Raw genomic sequence first — 16,013 nt, forward strand, 5'->3', positions numbered from 1 at the left:
GTAGACAGCACATGCGCAGTAGTCTGGCCACGTTCTGAATCTGGAAGTAAAGTATTAGCAAAACATTAGCGATCATTTTACTACAGAGACTGGCAGTATCAGAGCCCCTGTCCCTGCTTGTGAACTATGGTAAATTCCAGTGATCTTTTTGCCATGATTATAGTCATTATAATTATTGGGACCAATTCCCAATTATAAATATGTTATGTTCCTTGGCTTAATTTGATTGAGTGAATAGACCTGTTTTCTGGGGGGGAATCTCACATACGCCGCACTGCACGTGCTCTAGAATTAGTTGTACAGTACACATCCCCCTTATGACAATAGAGGTATAACTGGGAAGCATCAGGTAAAGATCAAAGGGTGCATGTTAGCGAGTATCTTTTGTCGTTCCATGTTGCTTCCAAATTTACACCAAATTTCCTTCCAGCTCTGCATCATGCAGAATAACGGTAATTCTGCAAGTGTGGGGCTGTAAATACATTTGTAGAATTCCTGAACTTTGGCCATGAATACCGCTGCACAAATGCCTGGAAAATCTGTTATGTGAAAGTCATAGGAGAAAGTCCCTGTAACAGATTTGGAGGTGGGTGTGTAAAAATATCCACCTGCAAATTGTTTTTAGTAGGATTGTTTCCTAATTCCAAGTCCTAAGCCTCACTTGGCTCACGTCAGTTTATTCCACTTCAACCAGAAATCGAATGCTCTAATTTTACTCAAAATAAAAGTGTGCGTGCTGGTATGCAGAAAAACAAACTAACACTAATTTGGGTATTCTGTAAGCTACTATGGGTGTCTGATGTCTTTAATTATCCATATTTCTGAGTAAAACTATTTATAAAGGAACATGCCTAGCCAATTTTCACATTCTGTGGCATTACTGGGTGTAAACAGTGAAACCACCATCATAGATGAGACTAGTTTTCAAGGAAATCATTGAAAGCTGCAGTTTAAGTCTCACATAACTATTATTTGTTATTTGTTTGGCTGAATTCAATGGCTTACATTTTATTACATTTCAGCATTAGGGCTCAGTCAGCTTGTCTGCAGTGCACTACCCATGGTGGGCAAGCTGCTACACTCATGTGGGGTTGCTGTTCTACTTGTAAGCACACATTCGTGGTCTCAAGCTTTTATTTTCATGGGTGTTTCTGCTAAAGATATGTACAGTATGCACTGCTTTTGCAGGCTGGTATATTTATGTAAGATGACACCATGATAGGAGAAGTTGGTGTACTCAAGCTATTGTACTTTTTTGGAGACTCTGGCGATGTAATGACCAATGCCAATACTGGGGGTATACCATAGTTGCCTACACTACTGCATTCTGCAGGAGACTCCCTGAAATAGAAGCATTCTTCCTCTCTCCCTAAAAGGTCTAGCAATCTCCCTGATTTTACCTTACCCACATTACACAACGGTTACATTTTTGGGAGGCAAGAAGAAAAAACAAATACAAGATATACAGTATACTGTACATTCAAATAGAATCATCAATACCATTTGTCTGCATTGGTTACTATTATGCACAATGATCCCTATGACAGAATACATTTTAAATAAGGTTCTTCATGGCCACTTATTTGGAAGCACTTATAAAACACAGTACATGAGCAAGCCCTGACACATAGCTGTCTTTTATTCAACAACTAGAGTAGTGCTTACTGACTGCTTTGTGGTCATCTATATTTATCATGTAAGTCATTTTATGTCACACCTCTCAGATGTAGTAGTGCCTGTCTAGATGTCACCTTCCAGGGCCTGCCCAAGCTCCCCCCCCCCCCCCCCCCCCTTTACATTGTCCCTGAAAAACTGTTATTTAAAAGTAGGTAAGTATTGTTAAATTGCATTTGGAAGTTATTGCAAAGGCATCACATTTTTTATCACATAGAAGAAAGTAAGTATCACTCTGGCCAGGGAAGCAGGAGGCACTGACACCCTGGGCCCCCACTTACTCTGAATCAGGTCCATACAGTAAATGGAACTAGACAGGGAGCCATGCAAAATTCTAATACCAACTATAATCTCTCTGAAACTGGTTTTCAAAAGTAGGCAAGTATGGGGTATACATTTTTTTAGGAGCAAAATTAAGTTGTTATACAGAAATGCCAGTGTCGTAGCAAGCTTTTGATGCGAGGAAGGTTCAAAACATGGAAAACCAGGCTGCTCTCTTGCAGTTACTTCCCATATGTCCCTTATAAAAACCGTTACATTCCCAAATGTCTATTATCAAAATGCATGTCCTGTTATGTGTGTCTCTACCCCACTCTCCCGCTTGGCCCCCAATCTATATGTCAAATATTGCATCAGTAAGTATGATTGATCGACTTGGTGCACTTCATAGTTCCCTCCTAGTGCCCACTCTTGGTAGATGGTAGGTGAGGTGCACGTATTTGTGTGAACAGCACCTCGAAGACTATACAAGTCTCTGAGGCCGCCCACAGTGAAGACCTGCACATAAGAGATTACCCGCATGGGCAGGCCGTAAACATCGGCCCCCGTTTCAAATTCACAATGAGGCGGATGAACCAGAATCACCCACTAAGTGGATTAGTGGTCTGTCCACAGTTTAAAACAGCATAATATATTTAATATAAAGTTTAACTTACCCAACACCAAGTATTACAAGTGAGTGAACAATATTAGCATGCGTTTTTTATGTCTAAGCATTTTTTGTGTGTTTTCTAATTTTTATTGTGGATTAGAGATTAGCATGTTACTCTTTTACTATTTTACAGGGATAACGGATTTATATGATTTTTAATGATTTTTTGTTACACTTTGTTTTATTGTTTCTGCTGTCACGGCGATAATTGTTGCTGCAGATAAGATGCGTGTATCCAGTATTCTATACTCTTTAGAAATTACATTACCTAACAACCTGAGTAATATACAGTACCTTTTGTTTGTGTCTTTAGATTGGTCAAGACAAAGCTCAGTGTACATTCCATAGGAATCCAGCTCCGTGTGTGATCCCACAGGATAAGGAAAATATTTTTCACACAATATTTTCATTCTTTAAAAAATCAGGTCGAAAAGTCTTGGTAAGTAAAAGCTATTTCAAAGTCATTGTTTCAGATTTGTTGATTACGTAACCTCATCCTAACATAACCTACATATGTGAAGGATATAACTGACTGCATGTCATTACTGAGCTTTTGTGATGTAACGCCTAAAAATCAAGTTGAATTATAATAGACCGTTTCATACTTGCCTACCTGACCCTCTCCATGATAAGAAAGGTGTTTCACCACAGATGTTGGCAATCATACATTACAAGAGAAGTCTAGGAACAGAGCATTTTCTCCCTCATGGAGAGGGCATGAGGGCACATTGTTAAAGATATTAGGCATACACACTAGAAGATATTGGCATCAATGTCTTTCAGAAGCCCCTTTCTGAATGAGATTGTTGCCAATATCTAGTGTGTATGCTGTTTTGCTCCCAGAAATTTCCAGATTTTCGTTCCAACCAGCCAGATCAGAACGATAATCTTTAGTGTGTATGGGCCTTTAGTATGTTCACAAGAAAGTGTGTCTCCTGCCCATACACACTGCGCGGCTTTCCCCATGCCCGGCGCCGACGGAGGGGGGAGGACAGCGTTGCATAGCACACAGCTATGCAAAGCCGTCCTCAGCGCCGCTCATCTGCTGGTATAACCAGCAGATGATCGACTTTCCCAGCGATGATGCGGGAGCGCGCAGCAGTGCTCACTGCTCATCACTGGGGCATACACTCTGGGCGGCTTTGAGCTAAAAGCCGCACAAACAGGCTGTTTTGAGTGGCTTTCAGCTCTAAGTCGCCCAGTGTGTATGGGCCTTTAGGCATATTTAGCTCTGACTTTCCCATTCCAACAATTGACTATTTTTTTCTGAAGCAATATCTTGGTTCATTTGGATGTTTGCTATGTTGCGGCATAACTATACAATAGGCACACCTCGCTCCCAAAAAGTTTTATGTGGTTACCTTCCTCGACCCCGGGATTCCTCTTCCTTAGCCTCTGTGGGTCTGTCACACCTGTCTCCAATACAAATGTATCTCCCAAAATGGACATGGACTCTGGGCCATTTTCAATGAGGACAGGTGCAGGTCCAGGCAAGGCAGGGTGGTGCAATAGGACCCACAAACCTCCAGCGCTCGCATGCCACCCAGTGCCTTCATGCCACAGCTGGGTCTACAGGGCTATTTCTATGCCACTGGTACTTTGGATCAGTGGTTTTCAACCGCGGTCCTTTGGTACCTTCAACAGTGCATGTTTTCCATGTCTCGACTCTAAATCCCAAGTGAAATAATTAGCTCCACCTGTGAATCTTTTAAAATGTATCAGTGAGTAATGAGTGCACATGTGCATCTGCCGGGTGACCTAGAATGGGTAATTTGTTGGGGTACTTGAGGACCGAGTTTGGGAACCACTGCTTTTTGCTTTTGGTAGATATAATTATACTCTTTAGCTTCAGCTTTATAACATAGACCAACAGGATTTGTGCCAACATATCTTGAAATTTGGATTTATTCATTCTATCCTTTATTCTTACTAAATACCCTGTCCCAGCTGATGAGAGGCTGTGTCTTAGCAAGAATCTGCCACCAGTGCAGTGATATTTGGGCTGTAAGCTATGTTGCGTTTGTGCCAAATATATTTTTAGAAATGGGTCTGAACAGGATTGTATATGCAATTGGTCCGAACACAGATACAGTCCCATAATTAGGGGCTTTGCAAATCTAACCAAGGTTTTGAAAATATTGTAGTTCACACCTCGGACATGGGTGGAAATTCATACCAGCTGCCCAAAGGGGATATAGATGGTAGTGCTCCCCCACACCCCAACACACACACACACAGCATTGGTGACTCCCAGATAATACACACAGCATTGGTGGCCCCCAGATACTACAGACAGCATGGCTTCAGGAGTTATGGCAGTCAAAGTGAAATCTCATAATTTCTAGTACAATAGCTGTATCTGCGATGCCAATATGACTCAAATTTTAAAGAAGATGTATCTTACACCTCTCTTTCATCATGTATGGAGTGGGTGCTGGTATTCATAGGACATATATCTGCTTACTTCCGCAGATGCAATCTTGTTATGTTAGTAAAACCTTGTTAAAAATGCTTATCCATAAAATAAAAAATAACGCAAAATAAATCATTTAGCATTTAAATAGGAAATCATTTTATTGATAAAACTAAATATAAAAAATTAAGAAATGGTGAAAAGGAAGGGCAGGCAAATAGATCAGCATCTGACTACTGTATCTGGATCTACAATAATGCAAAGGCTTGAGGATATCAGAATTCAGTGGCTGTTACACCTACTGTACTTGCTTGCTGGTCACGGCTGCAGGAGTCTCTTTTCTCTAGTCTTATGTTCTCCTCTGCAGTATGGTGACAGTCACATCATCCCTACATCCCACCTGTCTTGCCATCTCCTTGGCATCCTCATGCCACACAAGTAACAGCCTCCCGCGACTCTTTTGTAACAACTGCAGCAGCAGCAGGTGGGCTACCGCTCACTGCAGAAGTAATACAAGTAGCTGTTGTAGATGGAATATTGTTTGTGTAACTTCTGCAGAGAGCGGTAGCCCACCTGTCACTGCTGCAGTTGTTACAAAAGAATCCCGGGAGACTGTCACTTGTGTGTCTCCTACTACACTGCAGTGTCGCATCATCAGGGTCCCAATGCCGGCTCTGCTGTGCCCCCTAATGGCTAACACCTGGTGGCCAATGCCTCCATTGGCTCCGGGAGCTACACCACTGCACCCACCTACTGGATTGTGCACCATTTCATCAATGGTTCTACATTTCAGTAATAATGAGCAGGCTATAAAATAGTAGTAGTATTTCGTGTATTTATAAGGCACCACAAAGTGTCCGCAACGCCGTACATAGCAAACATAAAAACAAATTACAAGGTAACGTACAGGGTGTGTTGATAAAATACAGCATAAATCAGCATCAGTTCTGAAGTAGGTGACGAAATTGTCGAGGAGACTGAAGATGAAGTAGAGGAAGGGAAGAACTTAGCAGGAGCACTGGTGAGGTAAAGAGGTTGGGCGAGTACGTGAGGAAGGAGGGCCCTACTTATAACAGTTAACAGACTAAAAGGAAGTGAGTGGACAAACGAAAATCAATAGGATAAGTAGGAACGGATGGGGATGGATGGAGGGGTAGGGCAGGCAGGATAGGAGTAGTGAAAGAGGTTAGGAGGAGGAGGGATAGGCTAGTCGGATGAAGTGGGTTTTGAGAGAGCGCTTGAAGGAGGTAAGGGAATCAGAAAGCCTGATGGGTGGCGGGAGTTTGTTCCAGTGCAGGGAGCAGCGCGAGAGAAGTCTTGGACACGGGAGTGGGAAGAGGTGATTAGGTGAAAGGTCAGGCCGCGGTCGGTGGCGGAGTGAAAAGGATAGGAGGGAGTATGGATAGAGATCAGTGAAGAGAGGTAAGGAGAGGTGGAGGAGGAGAGAGCCTTGTAGGTGGTGGTGAGGAGTTTAAAGAGAACTCGGAAAGGAATGGGGAGCCAGTGAAGAGATAGACAGAGGGGGGAATACTATTTTTTGAATTGTAAATGTTAAATACATATTTATTTATATCATTGGTATATGATCTCAAGTCTTTTAAGTTAGGATATTTTTTGAGGAGGTTAGGATTCAAACCTTCCTGAAGTCAGTGAGAGATTATAACAATGTATTTTAAAGATAATATATGAGCTTATTTTGAAGTTCTGGTGCCCAGTGTTTTTTGTTAAATAAGCACTTTCCACAAATATAAGGGAAGCATATCAGAAAAATCTTAAATCAGTCAATGACACCTACGGTACTTTGGAAACAAAAGCATCAAAGAGAATGTTCTTGTTTGTCTATTCTACCAAAATGTGAAATCTCTGCCTCTTACTGTAAAACCCTAGAATGCAGCCATATAAATGAGCACAAAGCATGACAAGGCCTTAAGCATAATAAAGTGACTCCTCTGGCAAGAATAACTGAACAAGAAATTGTATAACTACATAGTAGCGGTCCCCTATATGTGAAAACCTAACAAGTGCCTTGCAGCCATATCCCAAAGGTAGACTGTACATTGGGGTGGATTCAGACAGACCGAATTCGGCGGTGGAGTGTCTGCGCATGTGTGTATTTGGGCATTTGCAGACCCCCTGCATGAATGCCTTTGGCGAGGATCACACTCGCAGAGGAGTTCGCACACTAAGAGAGAGGGGCAGGGGGGGCGGTTGCAGGGTAATGCCCACCGTAATATGGGCATCCCCATGAAAACACTGGGCGTTTCCCTGGGAAATGCCTACTTCGGGCAGGCGACTGATGTCACATGACGTCAGCTCCCGCCCCCTTTTTGGGCATCTCCAGCTTAAATTAAAGACAGCTTTCATTGACTTTTATTTTGGAAGGAGTCATTCCATAGTTCCGACCATGAAAGGATTTCTCTTCCCTTCGGCCGCATGCGAGGGGATTTGTTCTCAGACACATCACCTTGCATGTTACTGAGAGGAAGCGGGCGGCGCTGGTGGTGGAGGGGCTTGTTTGTTGAAGCGGTGGGCGGCGCTTATCCGCTTGCTAGGCAGCTAGTGTATGCTGCCTAGCGAGCGGTTCTGAATCAGGCCCCTTGTTTACAGTAAGTGATCTCCTCATTCTAAAAGAGGGATCATTTATTTATTTCCCTAAGACATTGGGGGTCTAATATACTGAAAAATATACTCATTATTTTGGTGCCAGGGCAGATGCCCACTTTGCTACTGACACTAAGCTATAATTATGCTCTCAAGCCATATGTATAGCCATGGCAAACAGTAATGCCACTTTTGCCACTTAAGGGTTACTGGTAAATGTACATACAGTTCCTCGTCTCCCATGGACTAGCCAGATTCCTGACAACTCTCCCATTAAATGATCAGATTACAATCTGTGTGGCCATCAGAAGACATTTTTCTTCTAATCGTTTGTACTGAATGAATTATATCTAATCTATGGTCATATAAAATATAAGGACAGGTAATTGCTGTGGGGATGCTCAGCCTTTTATCTTATCCCTGTGCGGAGTGTTAATAGTCCACTTCCTGGCCAGTACATTGCTTTATTATGTCTCGCAGTACTTGCCTGCCAGCTGTGTCTGTCACGTGTAATGTTATGTCTGTAAAATAATATATACTACAACGTGATAACTACATTATATGACTTACGTCTGTGCTTCATACTTGCCTACTTTTCAAAATCAAAATGAGGGAGATTTTAGATGCTAGCAAAATGCACCGGGCGCAACGTTGCACCATTGAAGGGGTGTGTCATGTTTCAACCAAAGGGCGTGTCTAGTGACACATGAGCGTGTCTATTTCCACCCAGGGGTGTGTCCTGCAGTGGTTGGTAATAGATTTATATATATATATATATATATATACACACACATATATATACAATATGGTGAAGGCGGTACGGAATTTGCATTAAAGAAGTCTCTGAGTGCCGCCTTCGCCATATTGCATGCCTGTGGGCCTTTCAGAAGGCACCAGGGCAGGTTGCTTTTTAAAGTACATTGCAGAGTGTATGTATATGTATGTATGTATGTATGTATGTATATACATACATACATACATACATACATACATACACACACACACACACACAAGTCAGCTCTGACTTATCATTTGCTGTACAGTGTAGTAGGATATTGAAACTGACTCTATTTGTTAATGGACAACCACGTCCTCTAAAATCCAGTCAGGTGAAGTATCTATGCCGAGATCTCATAGAACTGCGTAACAAAGTCAACCATCTGCTGGATTGTTTAGCGCCTCCTATGGAACCTGGGATTCCAAGCAGCCTGCAGGACACTGAATCTGTGGATGGTTGTGAACCCACTGCTCCAGACTCCTCTGTTAAGCCGTCTAATCAGGTTATGGCTACCAGCATGTCTGCTTTTGATCCCCTCAAGAATATAGTAAATCAATAAAAATGTCATGTCTGCTTTTGGACTAACAGAGGACCAAGTTACTGGGCCTCCCAGCGCTCCAGTAGAGGAACGCTCAAGCACACCTGATCGTATTGCCTCCTCCTCCTCTGCTCATCCTCCAGGGGTCCAGCCTCAGCAACAGCCATAGGCTGGAGCTCAGCAGCCAGGTCAGATGGAAGGCCAAATGTATCAACAGTATCCACAGCAGCCTGTATATCCATCAGTTCAAGGTCAACCCCAGCCTCAAGCTTAGCCCCAGCAGCAGTATGGCATGCAGTATCCTGTTACAATCAACATTTTCAGGGCTATAGTCAGCAGGCTGCACAGGCTCCTGCCTTTGGATTTCAAGGCCAGTCACAGCAACTACCTTCACAAACGTCTCAACAGTACCCATCTGGTTCCTACCCACTATGTACTATTGCTATGTACGGCGCTGAGGACACTTTGTGGCACCTTATACATAAACTACTACTACCCACCACAGACTTACACTACACAAGCCTTTCAGCCTGCCAGTCATAACGTCCCACCTGCTTTCCAACCTGGCATGGCACAAAGCCAGCCAGGGAACTATCAGCCTAGGCATACTCCACCCCTTGGTAGCACTGTAACTCTCCCTCCAAGTGGGCCTAACCCATATGCCCGTAATTGTCATCCATTTGGTCAGGGGTATGCCCAACCAGGACCTGGATACTGATAAATCCAATATCATTGCCAAGGCATAGGCTGCTAGATATATTTCCTTCCCAACAGACACTAATATTAAGCTTACAATTAATGCTACTTCAGGGAGCAGCTAAAGAGCAGTCTTTGCTTTTTAATGCTGTATAACTGGAGAAAGTAAAAAAAAATGTGTGGCACTAGCCAGCCTTGTTAGAGAAGTGAGCAAAGCTAATTGCAGCCCCACTTTTTTGGCTTGTTTTAATGATCTGATCTTTGAAACCTAATAAAATATTAAAAAAAAAGACTTGTGTTTTCGCCGGCCAAGGTATTGCCACCTTTGGGTGGCGATACCCTATAGAAGCCTATGGGCTTCTTATTGCCGCCAGTCGCAACCCGCCGCCCTCTGCTGCATATGTCAACCCCCCCCTCCCTCTGGCTTACCTTCCTCCAGGAATCCTGGACCCGGAAGGTAAACTCCTCCTCCCCCTAACAACTCAGCCGGAGGTCCTTCTGGCTGCAGGGGGGAGAAGGAGGCACCAGGGACAGCCTGCTTAGGCTTCCAGCCATGGGGGGAGTGAGTAGAGCCCAGGGAGGTGACGGAGACCCGCATTGCGATGCTAATCACATATGTTAATACATATGCCATAGCATCGCTGCGGGGGCAAGGCGATGTATTTTAATACATTCCGCCCATAGCAAAAGTTCATCACAACTTCTCCAGTGCAAGCAGCAGCACAGGGAAGTGTGCCCAGGCTCAGTGTGACACCGCCACAACCACCAGTGCCATGCAGACCCTGCTGACTACATACACATGAGTGCAGAGGAGGAGAGGCGGTGCGTGCATTGGGATTTACATAACTGACAGGCCCCGCTAGCAAACATTACTGACAAACCCCCCCCCCCAAGCAAATTTTACTGAAACCCCCAGCAAACACTACTTACAACCCACCAGCAAACATTACTGATCCCTCTTCCCCAGCAAGATTTACTGCCCCCCAATCAAACATTACTGACAACCCCCCCCCCCTCAGCAAACATTACTGACACCCCCCCCCCCCAGCAAACATTACCGACAACCCCCCCAAGTAAACATTGCCGACAACCCCCCCCCCCCAAGTAAACATTGCTGACAAACCCCCCCCCAAGTAAACATTGCTGACAACCCCCCCCAAGTAAACATTGCTGACAACCCCCCCCCCAAGTAAACATTGCTGACAACCCCCCCCCCCCCAAGTAAACATTGCTGACAACCCCCACCCCCCCCCCAAGTAAACATTGCTGACAACCCCCCCCCCCCAAGTAAACATTGCTGACAACCCCCCCCCCAAGTAAACATTGCTGACAACCCCCCCCCAAGTAAACATTGCTGACAACCCCCCCCCCCAAGTAAACATTGCTGACAACCCCCCCAAGTAAACATTGCTGACAACCCCCCCCAAGTAAACATTGCTGACAACCCCCCCCCCCCAAGTAAACATTGCTGACAACCCCCCCCCCCCAAGTAAACATTGCTGACAACCCCCCCCAAGTAAACATTGCTGACAACCCCCCCCCAAGTAAACATTGCTGACAACCCCCCCAAGTAAACATTGCTGACAACCCCCCCCCAAGTAAACATTGCTGACAACCCCCCCCCCAAGTAAACATTGCTGACAACCCCCCCCCCCAAGTAAACATTGCTGACAACCCCCCCCCCCAAGTAAACATTGCTGACAACCCCCCCCCCCAAGTAAACATTGCTGACAACCCCCCCAAGTAAACATTGCTGACAACCCCCCCAAGTAAACATTGCTGACAACCCCCCCAAGTAAACATTGCTGACAACCCCCCCCAGTAAACATTGCTGACAACCCCCCCCCCCAAGTAAACATTGCTGACAACCCCCCCAAATAAACATTGCTGACAACCCCCCCAAGTAAACATTGCTGACAACCCCCCCAAGTAAACATTGCTGACAACCCCCCCAAGTAAACATTGCTGACAACCCCTCCAAGTAAACATTGCTGACAACCCCTCCAAGTAAACATTATTGACAACCCCCCCCCCCCAATCAAACATTACTGACCCCCCCTTCCCACAGCAAACATTACTGACCTCCATTTCCCACAGCAAACATTACTGACACCTTACCTGAGCCCCTGCTGAGTGCTGACCGAGTCTGTGCTCCTGCGGTGTGTGGTTACTGCTCTCCTCTTCTCCTCTGCTGGGCTCCTCCATTGCATGACATGTGACTTGAACTTCCTGTAGCAGGGGAGACAGGGCAGGGGGCGGCATTGGTGCTCACAGCAGTCACACACACTGATAGGAGGGGGGGTCCAGGAAGACGCCGCTGCCTGTCTATAATTAAACTACAGTACGATGACAGGGCAGCGCGGAGGAGAGGGAGGACAGCCCTGGGTGGGGGAGAGAGACTATGGAGTAAGACAGTTATACTTACTGCTGCTCCCGGCCCCCGCTGCCCGGCTCACTCACTGCCACAGTCTAATGCTGCTGCTCCTCTCCGTGCGCTTCCCGGCTCACGCTGCTGCTGCCGCTCGTTTCAGCCGCACGCACCACGGCTACCCACACAGCCCCGCGGTAGCCGGGTTAATCAATGATGTTATGACGTCGCGCATTCAGGCCCCGCCCCCCCCGAAACATGTTCGCGCATGCGCAGTCAATTTCTTGGGGGGGATCGGCCAAAAACCGGGAGGAAGCGAGGGATTTGCGGGGGAGCGGGAGGAGGATTGCAAAACCGGGAGACTCCCGCTAAATGCGGGAGGGTAGGCAAGTATGCTGTGCTTTAGCTTATCATGTGATTGTACTATAAGGAGAAGCCATAGTCATGTTGCTTATTTCTTACCATATATTGAAATACATTTTTTCAAAGGTATCCTGTCCCTGGGTCAACAATGTCTAGGTCGACAATCACTAGGTCTATCACTATTGGTCGTCAGTGTCTAGGTTGACACCTAAAAATGATTGAGATACCATAGGGTGACAATGGGTCACCACAAGCTTAAGGTCAACATGGCCGACATGGGTTTTCTTTTTTTTTTTAGACTTGATTATACTTTACTATCCCAGTGGGCATAGAGAGAGAATATAACAGTGTGCCGAGCACAGTGAGGCACCGTGCCCAAAGCACTTTTACGGTGTCCATGGTGACATAGACAACAAAAACCTAGAAAAACTTTTGCCAACCTTTTGAATGTCGACCATGTACATTTCGACCTTAAGGTCCATACACACTGGAAGACTTGTGCTGACTTTGTGATGTTGTTTTGTCTTCTGATACCACCAATGTTTTTGAGTTGCTCTACTGTATACTGGGCCTTATTCTGGTTCACTCGTTCGGATGTGCATTCGGACGTATCGTACCGAACGCACCGCACACTAATGTGGGGTACACACCAGGACGACATGGGCCAAAATGAGTCAATTTAGAGACAATCTCGACCGATTGTATGTAAATTGGCCATGTTTTGGGCCATTTCAGTGTCCTTCTGATGCGATCCAGATCCGATGCGCGGCCCCGCGGGTCGGTCGGTCTTTTCTGAGATCCTACCTGCTGCAGGTAGAATCTCAGAACCGACCAATGCAGTGGGTGGAGGGTCTTGATTGGATCGCGATCACATCAGCCGCATTTTCGCAGTGTGTCGGCGCCGTCAGCTTGTGAGCGGGTCGTACATTCCTGTGACGACCCGCTCACGAGCACCATCATACTTGTGTGTACCGGGCATAACACGGTGAGCGAAGACACACCTGTAAGGCCACCGCATCCGTTCGGACGGACTACCACATAAGAGGTTCTGCATCAACACTACCGTGTGCGGACGGAACTCACCAAGTTCGCACGGTCTTTCAGTGTCCAAGTGGCCGGACAGCCGACCGAACGCCCTCTGTTGGATTTTTTCAAAGCACATCACAATTCCGCACAGAACTCATGCTTCAAACCCATTAAACAATTAGCCAAACTCTATGATCTCTATTACTTTCAACTAAATGCTTGTACACCCAAATTGCACCCTCACAACATTACAATGTATTTGTTAGAATGTGGCAGTTTCCAAACTATACCTGTGTTTGTGTCCCACAATTTAGCATACTGCAATGCCCTTTGCACCACTACAATATAATGTTTAAGCAACACCCCTTCCATTTCTATAACTGCCACAGTTGTTTACCCATTATTTATTCTACATCTAATATTTTTCATAAACATTACACATAATAAATGATTTATTGTAATTTTTCAGTATTCAAATATTGTGTCATGCAATGCTGTCACTTCCATATACTATATTCCCATACATATGTGGCCCAGTACGTGTGTCTACTTGACCACTTATCTATGATAGCATTGCTAAACACAATTTCTGAATTGGACTCAAATGTGTGCCTATGTGTACATGTGTTTGCCAAACCAGTGTCTGCTGGTTTCATTGTATACATTCATGCATTAATTGTGACGGTCATATTTATGCACATCACACAGTAAGCTAACCCATTATTCTGAAAACACACACACACCCCACCACACGTTCACCAACATGTATTCATTACCCTTCACTTTATACCACACAGAAAAATGCAATCACAAATGTGTATACGGTATGTACCTATTTCCTTTACCATAACACAGTACACAAACAAAACACAGGCAACTTCTAACTTTTATTTGAACAAAAAAATTGAAAGTAAAAAAATGTATTTAGAAGATTGGAGAGGTGGTCCACCCCCTGGGCTGCCACCAGCAGGAAATGCTGCAGCCTTGCCAAGGTTTCCAGTGAACTTGGGTCAGGTAATCTGTTGGCATGGGAAATGGGGTTTCACATTAGTGTTGAGAATGATTTACACATGTTATTATTTTGTGTCTCAAGTTCTCTTCATTGAGCTAGGAACCCAACCAACCTTTCTACACAGGATGAAAGAGGGTCCTGCTGTCAACATGTTACTAACTACGCTGATGGAGAGACACACAGGTGGCTAGTGTATTCATTTTATGGCTTGTGCCATAAAATAACAATGTATGTGCCCAAAGCTGCCCTAGGCTTGTTGATGTATCAAACAGGACAACCCTCCGCAGTAATCAATGTACTGATAAGGTCCTAAAATGTAAGGTCTTTGCCATTTACAACCATCACCAACTATACAGTATGTCAATATAATGGGGGTAAGGTGTGGCATTCCTTGCAGGTTCACTGCATGGATTCAATAGCAAGCTTCAATAAGGGTTTTTTGTGGTGGACAAAGTAGTCATTGGTGTGTGTGGGGCGGCACACACCAAATACAAATGGTGTTTGAACTGGAGTGGTGTGTGTGCAAGAGAATGGTTGTTGTGCCATGGTGTGCACATAGAGGCCCATTTATGGTGATTGTATTTACAATTCAATCTGTAGGAATATTACCACCCAGGATCGCATTGGAAAATGTAATCATTTCCTAGGGATGTATCATCCATGACAGTGCAGGGACAGGCCTCCAAAAAGCACCTGTCCCTGCGAAGCGCAGACCTGGAAGCTGGGGGTGTGTGCGCATGTGTGGTTATGCACTGACCCCTGCTGAGCCCACTGCCCCACGGCCAGTTCAATCCCATAGCCGTACCTTACAATGGGCTATTGCCATTTCAGAATGGCAATAGGCCAGGGATGTGAAGTTGGGCTCCCCAATGTTGATACATCGCCCAGGTTTGCTAACCCCATAGAAACCTATGGGAGATGCTGGTGCCAGTTGTGAAGTGAGATTGCAGCAGGGATCAGAGATTCGTGCTGTGCACCCACATGGATACATCAGGGCCTCACGTAATATTTGTGCCTGAACCCCAAAAAGTGGTGTTTAATGGGTTTTAGACACAAATATTGTGTGATCAATGGCCACCATAGTATCCTACACCACCCTTATTGGGTAGGATACTATTGATGTTTTAAAATGTATATGTTTATGTCTTTTGTGAATACATTTACATTTTACTAAGTAAAGGAACACAGTGCACGTAAAGTTTTTGTGCTACTTACCAAAAAAAAAATCCATACCTGCTCTTGTTTCATACACCAATTTAGCTGTTTTACAGGGTATAAAATCATCATCAACAAATCAGATTAGTTTTAGCCACCCTCCACAATTAAATTCCACAACTGCAAGTAACTCTATAAAACTGTTGCGTTTTGAAATAAAACAGCTGGGTATCCTTATCCCAAATAAAATAGAAATTTATATAAGCTTCATTTCTCCCAAGCTATCTCCTCTATCAAAGAAGCAACTGAACTCTGGCATGATTTTCCTCTGTATCTTCTGGGGAGAATTAAAGCCATCAAGTCAATTTAGCTTCCTAAATTAATGTATATTATGCAATTACTAACTATTAGATTGACCTCTGCTGATATTGCTGTGGTGACTACTGTATGCAGTAAAT

At 44.7% G+C, this 16,013-nt stretch overlaps 1 protein-coding gene and 1 pseudogene across 1 annotated transcript in view; both read left to right on the forward strand.

Annotated features, from left to right (window-relative positions):
• Positions 1 to 16,013, forward strand: part of ITGA9 (integrin subunit alpha 9) — a 445,717-nt gene that overhangs the window by 381,187 nt on the left and 48,517 nt on the right. The window contains exon 24 of the mRNA XM_083186309.1: positions 2,919 to 3,044. Within this exon, the coding sequence (XP_083042435.1) occupies positions 2,919 to 3,044 (126 nt within the window). The remainder of the gene's footprint in view (positions 1 to 2,918; positions 3,045 to 16,013) is intronic.
• On the forward strand, positions 4,764 to 9,653 carry LOC146079811 (protein TFG pseudogene; annotated as a pseudogene).

The sequence above is a fragment of the Crinia signifera genome, chromosome 5 (genome assembly GCF_055691185.1).
Source record: "Crinia signifera chromosome 5, ASM5569118v1, whole genome shotgun sequence".
Classification (NCBI taxonomy): Eukaryota; Metazoa; Chordata; class Amphibia; order Anura; family Myobatrachidae; genus Crinia; species Crinia signifera.